At 37.3% G+C, this 15,551-nt stretch overlaps 1 protein-coding gene across 3 annotated transcripts in view; it reads left to right on the plus strand.

Moving 5' to 3' along the window:
* LOC103723626 (vacuolar protein sorting-associated protein, putative (DUF1162)) overlaps window positions 1-15,551 on the plus strand; it is a 111,282-nt gene that overhangs the window by 17,355 nt on the left and 78,376 nt on the right. For all 3 annotated transcript variants that reach the window (XM_088705439.2, XM_039117452.3, XM_008814589.6), the window contains exons 11-15: window positions 2,831-2,980; window positions 7,297-7,360; window positions 8,861-8,962; window positions 14,450-14,647; window positions 14,716-14,843. In XM_088705439.2, the coding sequence (XP_088561565.2) occupies window positions 2,831-2,980; window positions 7,297-7,360; window positions 8,861-8,962; window positions 14,450-14,647; window positions 14,716-14,843 (642 nt within the window). The remainder of the gene's footprint in view (window positions 1-2,830; window positions 2,981-7,296; window positions 7,361-8,860; window positions 8,963-14,449; window positions 14,648-14,715; window positions 14,844-15,551) is intronic.

Genomic DNA, 15,551 nt, shown 5'->3' on the forward strand with positions numbered 1-15,551 from the left:
TGCTGCCTAGGCATTCCACTAGGTAGTTCAAGGGGTCACCGTGTAGGACCGATAGGCATTTGTCAATCTTGCTCTCATTCTATGGTTGTTGCTCTCATCCTTTGCTTAGGCATTAGGGATAAGATGGGGCACAAGGGTTGAGTTGGTGTTAGAGGTCAGCATGGAGCTTGAGTTTTGATGGAGCATGGGAGAGGACTGTTAGTGTCTGGGACAATGGGTAGTGGATGATTAGGGCATAGATAAGAGTGTGGTGGGAGCAAAAGAAATAAGGTAGGTAATGGTTTGAGGTGGTGACAATGGTGGAGGGATGGTGATGTAAAACGAAAGGGCGGGGAGTAGAAGGGTGTCACCTTCTTGCCTTATTAGTTGGAGCAAAAGATATTTATCACTTTTTGTTGCATGCTGATATGCCTCAGAATTGACCAGGAATTATGCGAAGGGTTGGCCAACCAAAGCTTGCCATGAAGCCTATGGACCACCAATTAGAGCCCACTACATGCCATTTCCAGAAGGGCACAGTTGAATTTGAAGGCACCTTGGCCGAAATCTTGAGCGGCATCTGAGATCACGCTAGCCAAATGGGCAGGATGTGATCTGTGTGCGAAACACCCTCGCCTAATTGTCGGAACGTGCGAAGGTCTGCTAATCTTAGCCGACCCACATATTTGAATTCTAGGCCGATAGGCTCTCGTCTTTGCCTATACAATCCACTTTCTCTGGGATCTTTTAGTTAAGTTCTTAGGTGTCCTAATAGACCTTCGAGAACCTCCTCTGTTCCTGAGTGTCGCCCTAACTTAAGCATTGGAGGGTCCCTTACTGGACACATTTTGGCAAGAAGAATTCTTCGTCTTTGCCGTTTCAGGTCGGAGCACGATCGTGGACCAGGACCCCGGCTACAAGCATCCACCTCGAGGTGCAACCCTGCACAAACCGAGCAGTTGATTGTCGAGCCATCCAACATCCAACACCTCTCCCATTCGGCGCCTGGGATAGGCCGGTCCTCAATGGCAATAGATTGGCGCTAGGAGGGCCACAAATCCCATCATGGGAGGTCTCATCTACAAAAGAAAAATAATATGTAGCCATGAAGTCTTGATGGGCACAACCAGCACCTTCTAATGCCCAGTCAAGTACGTTAGAGAAGTTTGATGGCTCTTTATAGAACCTACAGGCTCCACCCCTTCAGAACCACCTTTCTATCACTTTAAGGAGTCAGAGGAGACGTTCGCTTCAAATGACGAGGAGGCACGGATCCAAATTGCCATGCAGGCGAGCCTGGATGATTAGTGACAACCGGATGAGGTGGCCAGGCATAGAACTCAATTTAGGTCCTCGTACTATGAGTTGGACTTCGGTTCTATGAGTAGCAGGGCAGATTCAGAGTTTAGGAGGACCCCCTTAGTCAAGAAGGCCATCAGTAGAGGCGGTGACGAAATAGCATCTGTGCTAGAGGCTTTTGGTAACAAAAAGAAGTCATCCAGAGAGATTTCACCGGGCGCAAAAATCCATGGTTTGATTCGCATGCCTTCTCCAGCAGAGATTCGAAGTAGCAAAGGATTGACACAATGCTGAAGAAGGATATATGGCAAGCTATTGTATCCTAGTTCCATTTCAGCTACATCCTAGTGAATGTGGCAGATTATATGTACTATAGATCTGCTATTTCCGCTATACAGGCTGCCGGTCCTGGTTTATATTTTTCAGGCCCGAAGGACATCTATGGTGAGCTTTTTGACAGTAATAAGGAGCTAAAAAAAATGGATTGCCTCCTATAAAGGCAAGTGGTCTATATATGGATTGACGGTGATGTGTGATGGTTGGATCGGTCCTGCCAGACGGAGCATTAGCTTATGATTAGGTCCGCGACGCTGCGTACATTCTCAAACTAATGAAGGAGGTGATTGATCAGGTAGAAGAAAAGAATGTCGTGCAGATCATTACTGATAATGGGCCACAATATAAGGCCGCTGCAGAGATTTTGATGAAGCAGCGGCCACATATTTTCTGGACTCTATGTGCCGCATATTGTATCGACTTCATTTAGGTTAACTCGAGATTATAGAAACATCAAAAAAATTCAAAAAATACCAAAAAAATCAAATTAGACTTAAAATTATTGAAAAGTTCAAAAAGAGTGATTACCAATTAAATATTTTTGAAAATTCTGAAAAAATGGGCATGCTGGTATGAAAATGATACGCCCTACCCGTATTGGCCTCGGTACGGTACTGAACCAAGACTAAACCATACCGGCCGCCAACTGGTACGGGTCTTGATACTGGTTTGGCGGACCTTGCTATTGTTTTTTAACATCTCTATCCAAATTGACATTTAAATACATGCAGTATACACTTTCTTACAATTAGTAAGATAAATTAGATTGCTACGGTCGTGCTTATATTGACATTGGTATACAGAACTTCATCATGGAGTTAGGCAAATGTTGGCAAAATTTTGTGAACATGTTGGTTGATTGTATCACAGATTTGGATGCATGCTACTTTTTGCTTGCCTCTGGCAAACTTTAATTACTATGCTTATGTAATGTTCTTATTGCTGTATTATAAATTTGTAATTCCTATATTATTATGCACTAGTATTGTGTGATTGATTATGTTCTGTAATAGCCACATTCTTCTTGAATTTACCATACTGCGCATCCATGGCCTTGATATTGTCTGGAAAAAAGTGATTTATTGTTTCTTTTTCAAAGTTGAAATTCCGATATTTGACCTTGCAAGATTTATCATGCTGGCATCACCCTACATTTAATAAGTTCACTATCCTATCATCCACTTTTAGTAGCTTTAGCTGGCCTTGTTTTTAACAGATATGGACGATACCGTCCCTCTCAGAGCTTGTTATCAAGGAAGCATAAAGGATGGCAGAAAATGTTGTGGCACTACGCACAAGAATCTGTTTTAGCAGATGTTCGTCAAAGATTAAGGAAGACTTCTTGGAGTTATCTTGGTAGACGAATGTGAGTACCTATTCAGAATCATGACTTCTGGTGTATGCTGTTTAATCGTGCCATCTGATGTTTGTTTCTTGATATTATCTTAGTATATTTTATGGTAAGTGTTGAGTTTGAATTTTCATTTATTGTTATTGTAAGAGGAAAAAAATATGATGTTTCTGGAGGTGCCTGGCAAAAAATATGTATCTTTATCTGGATTTTCAGCATCATTTGATCATTATGCTGGCCTTTTTCTTCCTTATCTTGAACCGGATTTCTCTTTCTGAAGTCTTTGTGAAGAAAGTACAACTTCTTGAGGTAGTTGTTTCATGTGCTATCTTTCTTTCTTTTTTTTTGGTGTTGACTAGATGGTTGCTAATGAGAAAACTAAAGATAATACTCCTATTTTCTGATAAACAATTCCTGCCTACATTTTTCAGATACATCATTCTGTTAAATTCCTATAGTGTCTTGGGAAGGCTAGCGAACAGGTCTATTTCTTAGGGAACATTTGGTTTGCAGAAATTGGGAGATAGGAGTGGGTACATGTTTCCCATCCAGCCCATCCCCATGTTTAGTAACTCTTTTACGTATAGGAATTTGGATTCCCATGGGTATTGGATTTCCACAAGCAGGGGTAAAACCATACCCAAGGTAGGGCTTGGGTATCATTTTCCCTAGTGTTGGATATGTGCCTTTGTAAAAATAAAAGGAGGTTTTCTTACATTTTATATTTACTAAAATTAATTATCAATTTAAAATATATTATAACAATATATTATCTCTTATTTGTTGTAATATTGTATATATTATTTAATATGAAATATCTTATGTTAGTATCGCAGATATTATACTCATAATTTCATATTATATATATTGATATTATGTCATCATCATATTATCAATGTTCATATTACTTTACCATATATTATATCAATAACATTTAGTATTTAGCTTGATATTATATTATTAAATTATATTATCAATGAGTTATTATCATGATAATATCATTAACCTTATTATTATAATAATTATCTATATTTATTATAATAATTATAATACATGATATAATTATTATGTTCTTATAATAATCTTATTATACCTTATATTATGTTTATTTATTTTTAAATATATAGTACAATATTATCTATTGGACAATCTAATATTATGTATTATATAGTATATAAATATTATACCTTATATTAAAATTATCATATCGTAACATGTTATTAATATCTTATTAATAATATTATTATCATATCCTAATATGTCTTGTATAAGCTATAATTACATTATTAAATTATTAATAATGTGATTGTTATAATCATTATATCATAATTGATATTATATTTTCCTGATATATAAGTATAACTATTATAAGGTGACAATTATATTATGATATCACATATTATATAATTTTCTATTGCATTAAATTTATAAGAATTATTATAATATCAACTTGGTCATGACAACTACCCAGTGTGCAGTCGCTTTATCAATTGTCCCCCATCTTACTCCGATTTAGATTATTTTTTCCATTGAGTCCAACTGAGTTGAAAAATGCTAATCAGATTGTATCTTAATGTTTTTTATACGTAGATTTTTTTGTGGCTACATATATTATAATTTCAATGCCCAAAGGTCTTTTCATTGCATGCTTTTTATTTTGCTCTTTTCATTTTTTATTGCTACATAGTACATATATTTTAATTTCAATTCTGAAAGGTCTTTTTATTGCATGCTTTTTAGTTTGCTTTTTTATTTTGTGCATCCTTTGAAGTTTGAACAATAATTGATGAGAAAATGGAGCTAATGCATTAACTGCTTTTTCCCACATTGACTTGCGCACACATATACCTATCATAAATGCTCATGTATGATATTTGTGCATAATAACTCTGCATATAAATGTGTATAGATTCACTAAACTTTGTGTGATTCAAATATTTGACTACCCCTTCAAAACTTAGCACAAATTGTAGTCTGTATTGTTTCTTAATGGATTCAGAGAGAGAAAAGTAGAATTAGCCTGTGAAGAAACTCGAGCACTTTTTATACAGTACAAGGGGAAAGGGAACAGTATGCTGGTAGAAGTAGTGGGCAAAGTGGAAACATAGTTTAATGCATTTCATTTGTATGTAAAAACATAATTTTTGGATATATTGCACCATGACCAAGTTAGAAAATGCAATATAGCCAGACAATTTGATTGTGAAATGTACATGATATCAGAGAGAGCAACACAGGAATGCTAAACCTTGCTTTTCGCCTGTCTAAGCATGAGGTATCTTTAGTGAAAATTTGAGCATTAAGATGCTTAAAACAGTTCACGGTAACTAAAGGCATGTGGTTAGGACTGCTGTTAGAACACCAAAAAGTATTTTCTCTGTGCATAACAATATTCTCCGATCATTTATTACATGTTATTTTTATCTGACTCAATATGAATTATGATGAGAAACATTGCCTCCCTAAAAATTCATTTTTCCTTTCTTCCCCAAAAAATTGATCTGTTTTTTTGTCTTTCTCTAGTAATATCCTGATTTAGCATCTTGATGGATATGCGATTTTGCCTTTCCATAATCATTCCAACTTTTCCATTGGTCCTGCCTCCTCACTCTTGATATAGCCAAGGTCAATAATTTATTTTTCCCTGAAATGGCAAATTCCTAGCTATGCATTTTCTGAATTCTGTTGACCCACTCTGTTGTACAGAAATGGCAAATTTATTGTTCCTGCCTCATTCTCGATATAGCTCAGGTCAATAGTTTCTTTTTCCCCAAAATGGTGAATTCATAGTTATACATTTTCTGAATTCGCTTGATCCACTCTATTGTGCAGACGATTGTAAGCTGATTTACCGTTGAAGAGTTTGTTGCATTCTTGTCTTGGCCAATCCTTCATACATTTTTTTCTTTTTTTTTTGTTTTAGTTTTTTAAGCTATTGCCTTTGTTAGTTCACATGCAAATATGAAGTTGCTTGCTCACTTCATTTGTATGGCACATGATCGCGGTCTCAGTACAGGACCCTGTACTACTACCACACTACTAGTGTCGGTGCACTTGGGATGGAGGTTGGTATTGAATTGAGACTCGGTTTGGGAGGGCTGTACTGAGTCTCGGTTCGGTACCAATACGGTACAACACACCTAATATAGGATAGCATGCACTGGTAGGGTGAACCATTTATCAGTAAAAATGTCTTGATATTATTAAATTAAACCTAAAATGGAGCCAACATATTTTCTGGTTATTTTTAAATTTGTGGTCTTCCCTTTTTAATAGCTTGTGTGTTATACAATAAAACCTCACTTTCTTTCTCTTATATAGTTTTAGTCCCTTCTCCACATTTCCTTTGCAACTGTAATTACTATCTGTGCAATATAAGATGATTCACATCATGGTTTGACGAACCGGCCCGTACCGGCCTGTAATCAGTCCGCCGAGCAGTAGAAACCGGTACGGGCTGAATCTAGCCGGAGTCGGAGAAGGAGATAGAGCGGGGAAGAGCGGGGAAGAGAAGAAGGGAGGAGAGGCCTCCGCCGCCTGCGGGGGGCCGGCGGAGCCGAGGGGGGTGACGGGGCCTGCGGGAGGGGGGGAGCCCGCGGGGGCATGATAGAGGCCGAGGCCGGGTCCCTGTTTCGAAAGAAACAGGGGATGTGGCTGCAGAAAAAAATTTAGGGATTTGTAAGTGAAATTTTCGAAACAGGGGACGCGGCTGTGGAAAAAAATTTAGGGATTTGTAAGTGCAATCGGCAAATTGGTTGCCGACTTCACTTAAAAATCCCCATTTTTTTAAAAAATCCTCAAATTAAAAACCACGGCCGTGTCCTCGGTCTCCACCGCGCCCCTGCGGGCTCCCCCGCCCCCCCTGCGGGCTCCGCCCCCTGGCCTCCACCACCCCCCTGCGGCCCTCCGCGTGCGGCCTCTCCTCTCCTTTCTCCCTCCCTCGCTCGCTCTCTCGTTTTCTTCTTCTTCCCCGGCTCCGGCGGAGAAAAGTGTTCCGGTTCGGTACTGGTTTAAATCGGTCCGAATCGGAACTATGCCGGTCCCGTAGGCGACCGGTATGCCTACCGGTACCGGTACGACGAACTTTGATTCACATTGTGCTGTGAAGGCTATGTGCATTTTATTTGTGTGGTTTTTTTGATTTCTCTTATGGTGCCCGATATTTCTTGACAACCATGCGAAAGATAAACAGTAAGTTGAAGAAAACTAGGATAGTTGGTCTTGTTTTCACACCTGAAGTTGCAAAGTCCTTTATCTGCAATGTATTATGCAACTCTATGACTGATTCTCTTAATTTAATCAACCTTTCTATTATTTATCATGGTTAACAGAAACTACCGCCGGAAATACGTCAATCTGTACAAAAGAAAGCTGGAATTACTCCAACAAGAGCAGGTGAACAAGGCACCATTTTATTTAATTAGCTCATCTTATCCTATTTTTATTGTTTTAAGCTCTAACTTTTGGATCTGCATACTCGACTGTTTGATGTTCTTTCATTTATTGAGACATTATTTTCATTGCTATTTTCTTTTTATTTGGTGAGTAGAAACTCTACAATTTCTAGAAACTGTATTGTCCACATAAACTGACCATGATTCATTATATACTTGCTGTTTTCCCCAATTCTATCTTTGAATGATTTAAGTTTCTGCTCCAGTCCTAAGAGCACTATGTTTGCAATTTTTGCCATCATCCTTTGGGACAACATTGCATCTGTGTTTTGATTTAATCTACTATGGTCGGTTGGTAGGAGAGAAGATTCATTGTTAGATTACCTTTGAAATTTGCTGCTGCACCTTCATATGCTAGCCAATGCTATTGGTTGATGTTCTTTAGATTCTACATTTTGTGGCAATCAGATTTGACTTGATAATCTCTTGAAGAACTTTTTTTTTGATTCTTTATGCAGGGCTTAGGATGTATCTTGACATTCTCCTCTTAGTTTGTTGTGCTCCATTTTTCTACCAAGCTTTTGATGACTTTGTTCCATTTTCTAGAGAATTCTTTTCACCATTTGAACTCTTTAAAAATTAAAGATGGCCTTCTGTCTTTGGAGTGTAAATAAAATTCTTTGTTGCGTAGTTTGCAAAATATGCTTGATGCCAATTGGAAAATCCTAGGATGTTGAGTTAGGAAGAACAAGAATATTCATTGTAGAATATGAGCCTGTGCATACATCACATTATTGTATTTTATTGTTATCTCAGATGTAAATTTTTGAATATATCATAAAATGTTCTACATTAAGGGTGTGCTTGGTTTAAAGATAAAATGGAATCAACCAGAATAAACCCACTTTTTTCTGGTTTCTACCGCTTTGTCCTGCTAAACATCCATATTAGCGCCATTGTTCCCAAGAGCAAAAAGAAATTTTAGAAAATTTTTTTAAGGCACTCTTCCTCAAAACCTGAATAAAGTTGTTCTACTAAAATGGCAGAATATTATTTTTCTACATTAAGCCACCTTATTACTATCAAGTTATTACCCATGCCCATACTGTTACAGAAAAGCTATTCCCATTACTAAACAGGGGCTAAAGTTGAATAAGGAACAGTCCTGTCATTGAACCTGATGGATTATCTAAACTTCAATAGTTCAATTATTATAAAGTGTGTGCCTGTGTGTAATTTATGTATCTATGTGTATATATGTATTTTATATTATATTATGGTAGTCCATAATAAATGATATTTGACTTGCAATACCAAATATCTAGTTGATAACAGTTAATTTTGTTAATTTACTTGCTGAGTTGTGACAACTATTATGTGCTACTCTTTGCATCTAGTTTGTTTAAGATTATTTTGTTGAATTTTTAATATTGAAGCCTCATATCAAGTGGTGTACTTGAAAGTGTTTATAAAACATCTGTACTCAAACTGGTTGGTATAGCTTGTCGGTGAAGATATTTTACAAGAGCTAGAAAAGATGGATAAAGAGTGTGATATTGATGATATCCTGAGCTACAGGTCTATGGCAGAGCAGCAATTGCAGGTATGTTTTGTATTATGATTTTGCCAGGTACCATTTTTGCTGTTGGAGGAAATTAGTGTACATTATAATTCTGAATCTATTGATTTACCTTTTTGATATTGTTCACATTCTTTTATGATTTGATCTCTTTAAAATATTGAACGAAGAATTCATTTATATATGCTTTTGGTTAAAAGGAGTAAATATCATCGTCACCTTTTTGATTACCTCTATGTGATATCTTTCATTTGATTGTCTGTCTCAATAGTTTCTTCTTCCCTCTTGCGCTCTATGATGTAGGTTTAAACTGCACTTTTGTTTTGGCTGTTGGTTGCTAGTAATTTGCTTATAGCTTATGTTTTTGCAGGTGGACATCAATTTGAAATTTAGCCTGAAATGATCCAAAACTTATACTCTTATATTTGAAAAGAATATATATGCTCGATTAAATTTAGGGCTGGAATTATGTTGGCATAGGTCAGATTTCTATGCTGCTTAGTCCCGGCCTGAAAAATTTTGGGCTTCTAGTAGGCTGAGTTTTGATTGTTTTTATTTCCAAAATTTTGGCTTGAATCTAACTTGTGCTTGAACCTGAGCTTGAAGCTCAATTCTATTGGCTTGGAGAGGGGAGAGAGATGTGGGAAAGAGGAAAGGTGGAGAGAGATCAGGGAGGGGGGATAGGGGGAGTGTCATGTCCAGAATCTAGAGCGTAACAGACACCGCATACTTGTAGGGTGGACCATATAAGCATGCAAGGCTACCGATCAAATCATAATAATTTCAAAGTAGTAATAGTAATAATTCTTCGACCTCAAAAATTAATTTAATCAAGATCCAATTAAATCATACTCATAAGCAAATATCCCAAAATAACATGAGGTATAATGTTCGAAGTACTTCAAACTATGGTACGCCATACCGTACTGAACTTAGCATTACAAGGCGTACCGTACCATACTTGTTCAATAACAGTACAAGGGTGTACCAACCTCATGCTAAGCGTATCGACATAATGACAGGGTGGCACCGGTATGGGCTCCAATATCGAGACGACATATCTTGATTCTAATTAATTATTATCATTCAAACTGAATAAAATATTCAAACTAAACTGAACTAATCTAAATTAAACTAAGCTAGAAGTCCAGATGATTCAAATATCTCCGAGCAATTTAGCGAACTCCCCTAAGTTTCGCGCAATCACGATTTCAGATTTGAAAATAGAAGAAAGAATAATGAGCCACACTAGGCCACTAAGCAACATAATATATCTAAGTGGGGTCCACGGAAGCCAAAGAAATAAATAAACAAATAGCATAATATTGACAAAAAAAATTGAATCTCGAATAATACACATATTTCTTTTCAAAAGTTATTTTTCGTAAATTGATACTAGACCTAACATCAGACTATGGTCACGTAACCTAGTGGCGTGGGTCAAATAGCAGATACAGGGTGAACAAAGTGCCAGATAACAGATACTATTCTAATCACTAGTGGCTCGGTGTCAAAACTAGTTTCTCAGATTACAAGTTGACAAGAACAACGTATAATCTCTATTAACAAAGCCCGATTATACCTGTGCTGAGAATATATATATATATATATATATATAAATTATCCAATCAAATTTTCAAAATTCATCTCACAAGAGTATTAAAATATATAACATATCTTAGAACAATTATGTTGGTAATAATAGTATGCTCGATCCATTTAATCAAACATAAAATAGAGATCATAATCAAATTTAATAAACTAATTATAATTTTCTAAAAGTTATTTAAAAAGCATACTTTGAAGCATTAGGTTACTTACCTCATTTTGTTTTAAAATTCTACTTTAGTTAGATAAGTCAACTTCACCTATTCAAAGCCATAAAAATCCAACATCAACAATTTCGAAATTCAAGATAACCGAGAATGGATTAAAATTAGGAAAAAAATGATCCAATTTAGGGCACTGCAGGATGTATGGGTTCGTACTCGAACTAAGGTAGAGAAAGGATAAGGTTGTCTAGGCGGCGATGAATGAACTCTTAGGTCGGTCTGAATAAGGTGAAGTCAACTTGTAAAGATCAGCTATGATTAGGTGATTGAACAAGGGTCATTGGTGACTGAATTCCAGAGGTATCGGACAAGGGCTGATGCCGCCCGGGTATCAAGGCATTCAAGGCCTTGTTATTGGGGTCAACTTGGATCGGAACAAAAGAAAGACAGGACATTGAACTAGGATCCCGAGGTCTGCTTAGAGAGAGAGAAGAGAGAAACAAAAGATAGAAATAGGAGGGAAGCTTTGCTGTCTCTCTTAGAATAGGAAGGGGAGGCTGACATCACCAGGGATCATGCCTGAGGGCAGAGGTGGAGGAATGTTGGCTGCGGTGACTGACCGACGAGAAATCAAAAGTGTCGAAAAATAGGAAAATTAAAGTGTTTTCAAGTTTTTGTCCATTGGCCGTTCACTGGGGGTTTGACGTCAAGAGGCAGCGGCGCATATGACTAGAAAAAGGGGAAAAGAGAGAAAAAATAGAGGAAGTGGCCATAGAGCTTTCTCGATCAATTTAAGGCCAATTATTCAGCGAAATCCGACCGACAAGAGATCCTACTACCGAGGAAAAGGAAGAGGAAGGGGAATCAGGGCTTATGTCGGGCTTCGGCGAGCTCTCCGGCTTCGACACCAGGCTAGTTGATGGGTCGGCTTCTTTGGTCCAGGCCGGCCAATGGGGCAGGTCGGGCCTCATAGGGAGGGGAGAGCGGAGAGAGTGGAGAGGGGAGAGAGAGGGTGGAGAGGAGAGAGAGTAGAGGGGAGAGAGGTCGGGTGGGAGAGATATCGGATCTGAGAGAGGAGAGGAGGGAGAGAGAAGTCAAGAGTGAGGGAGAGGAGAGAGGAGAGAAAACAAGGAGGGGAAGAGAGATCAAGTGGGAGAGAGGAGAGGGGATATAGAGATCGGGTGCGAACAATATGCTAGTTTTCTAATGATTCAACATTAACACTAATTTTTCTTTTTTATTTCCAATAACCTCGACTGACTTGGACATATTTATAGTAGTGAGTAAATGATTGAACTAGTGAACTATAGAATCGAACATCATAAATGAAAGCAAAGGTGTACGGATCATATAATAATACAAAAGTAATAAAGAATGGCGACAAAAGAAAGTGAAAATGAACATGACATAACTCATGGAACTCAACCACTCCGATTAACCAGAAGGGTCACTCCGATTATCCAGAAGGGTCATTTGCATTTGCATGAGGATGCCAAGGTTTAAAACCTCCCACATCTTCCCCTTATTGTTCACATAGTGGTATGGGGCGAGATGTTGCTTGCCCACCATATGCACTCATCGTTTGGCATATTGGCTGATAACCCAATGTTAATAAAGCATGTGATATGGGGTCCAAGTGTTATGGTATTGTTGAGATTTCATACCTTGCTGGATATAGATTTATTTTTTTCCTTTCTCTATGGTTGCTTGGGGGAGGTTTGGCAGGTGTAGATTGGGACCCTTATTTGACAAGACATTTGAAACTCAACATCAGAGGATTATTATTATCTTGTTGCTTTTGGAGAGAGAATTTGGTAAAATCCAACCAAGTATAGTTTTATCAAATTTTGTGTTGACTAATTCAAAGAAAGTAGTGATTTGATTGATTATTTAATAAAGGTTTACCGTACCAAACTATACTACCCAGTTTGGGCATGCAGTACTCAACTTCAAAGTACTGATATGGCACAAGGGCTCAATACAGTATTATACTGACATGCTACAACCACTATCTTGTCTCTACCAGTGTACTATATGTCATTAGGGGTTGTACCATACTGAACTGACCTATGCTACTAAAATGGAGTCCAATACCAAGATTGATCATCCTTGAGTTGTAATTTTTGCAGAAGTCATGGTTTTCAGTTTGAATTGGTTCATAATTTTACCCTCTCGCTCACTCTTTAAAAGTTGTTATTGTTATTCTCTTATTTGTTTTGCCATTATATGTTTGGAGTTTGGACCAATTTCATCGCCCGCCCTAAATAGGATTACTTGGCAAGGTTCTATAAAGCCAATAACATAGTCTGGAAAAGGCTGGATTATTATGGCTATGGTATGGCTATCTTTTTATTTTGTTGCCTATTGCTTGTCAATACCTGTTTGCTAGCCTTGTTTCTGTCTATGTAAAATTCTCTTGTTGTGATGTTTTGGTTTGAGCAAACGATACCGAGAGGGTTGTTGCCTCTTAAGTCTTGACCATTGTTTTTGGGGCAGCCTGTGGCTTGACCTGGTTCTGGCCTGATTAGACTTGGCCCCATCCGTATTTGAAGAGCCATGGGGTGGGTTAGGTTCAAAATTTGGACCAGTCTAATTTCCAGCTGCAATTTGCGTCTTGTACTTTTCAACTCGACTTGACTTGACCTTACTCGAAGATTATCTGGGTGTAATTTGGGTCAACACAAAAGAGGGCCCAACTATGGTATGCTGTACCGGTCGGTACCGGGCGTACCATACCCATACCGATGGATACCGGTATCGGTATGCCAGTGTCGGTACGCCTAGCGTACCGTGTACCGTACCGTACCGACATTCGGTACGCTTATGCTAGTGCGGCACCGGTACGGGATTCGGTACCAGTACGGCGAACCGCCCAACCCAATTCGAACTTGATCCGACCAACCCAATTCGAACTTGACTTGATCTTACTCGACCGGTACCGGACCGACCGGAACCGGTACGGCGATCCTTGAAAACCATTAGTGACCATTTTAGAACTTTACTATTGTTTAGTAGTACAAATTATCTGTGAAAACATTACAAATAGAATTTGAAACAATTTTCTATGTTATTTTTTACAGTTAGTGATTTAATAACAAATAAACAGGATATATAGTTTTATAAGTGTGGTATGAAAACTCCCGCTATTAATTTTGATCCAGGTCAATATGACATTCCTTATCAGTTCTAGTTGTAGTTTTAGTTATTGACATCTGAAGCTTCTTAAATATTAATATGATCCATAAAGAAAGACCAAAAATCATGAGAAAGAAATTTATCAGGAAAATATTTCCTTGATTATAATTAAGGCATCTGAGAGGTGTGGTGTCTTAATGTGTACTCACAGTTTATGAACTATCATGTAAAAAAGGTAGAGCTACTATGAGTTTTGAACAATTCACTTGAAATTTGAAATATCCTTATTTTTCTATTTTAGAAAGTAATGATGATTTTATTTGACAATGCGTGAGAATTGTCATATGTTAATTTTGGTCAATCTGTAGTTTCATTAATAACCTAGGATTGAGGAAACCCCAGCCTTTTGGTTTCACTTGTTGATCACAGTTATTGATTGAAATCTGATATATCCTTTTGTTGGTATCAGAATGGGACAAATAATTTACAGTGTTAAATTTCTTCTGCAGGCAATCTTTTTTTAGATTTTTTAATATTTTCAGCTGTTAATTTCGTTCTTAATAATAAATTTTGTTTGTGTTAAAATATTGTTATTGAATTGCAGGATTTTTTATTGAAGTCAAAGTCTCGTATTATAGCTACAGGTGATTCTAAATCTGCTGATGAGAAGTACCAAAATGGTGAACAATCTTCAAGTAGAGCATGTGGATGGTTAAATTGGTTGTCCCTTGGCATGCTTGGAGCTGGTGGAACCGCTGAGACCAGTTCATTTGCTGGCGTTGTTTCAGATGAAATTATCAAGGTGATATCGATTTTGTCATTGTCATGTGGCTGCTTATTTTCGGCTCTTATTTATCTTGTCTTATGCAGGATATTTATGAGGCAACTGAGTTTCATCCGGTGGCTGCTTCTAATGGGCATCTTCCAATTAAGAATAAATTTTGTTCATCTTCCATCAAACTCAACATTAGCCAAATTATTGCTTCAATCAGCATAAAGTACTGATTCCTTTTATGCACACCTCCAGCATTATCATTGTCCATGCTTATTATAATCACAATTGTTTCATTTGCAAAATAAAACGTAAATAATTGTCGGAAAACTGAAAATATTATTGCTGATCCTCAAATTCATACTGATGTGATTTATGATAATAAATTTTGTGGTCTATATATATATATATATATATATATTTGAGTATCAAAGTGCCTAATGAAATTTTCTCTTCGGTAACTATTGCTTGATAGTTGGTGCGTGTGGAGTGGTGACCTTCTATGAAATTATGGGCATAAAAGTAGATTATTTGTGCCACAACATATTCAACAGAATGGCTGTTTAGCTTACTTAATCTTATCGTATTATCAATGGTAAAATGATATAACTTGAGGTATAGCATGGCTCTCAGATGCTGAGGAAAGTTAGATCTTCAAAATATATTTTTAATTTTGATAAGGTAAGATTGTTTTTGAAGAAAATTAGGCACATCATGTGAAACCTTGAAAAGGTATTAGAGGTTCCTCATCCTCTTGTTTCTATAGTAGAGAGAGATGCAGGATAAACTAGGGGAACAAGTTCTTACAAAATTGGTGCAGGAAAGGAAGTATGGGTTTCTGGAATTATCTGAAACTTGAGTTTAAGTGTACTATAATGCCGAGCTTCTAAGGAGACCTACAGAGTTATTTAGAAATATGTGTCTACAAGTTTAT

This window comes from Phoenix dactylifera, chromosome 10 (assembly GCF_051530095.1).
Source record: "Phoenix dactylifera cultivar Ajwa chromosome 10, Ajwa_hap1_PhDact_Kaust_v1.1, whole genome shotgun sequence".
NCBI lineage: Eukaryota > Viridiplantae > Streptophyta > Magnoliopsida > Arecales > Arecaceae > Phoenix > Phoenix dactylifera.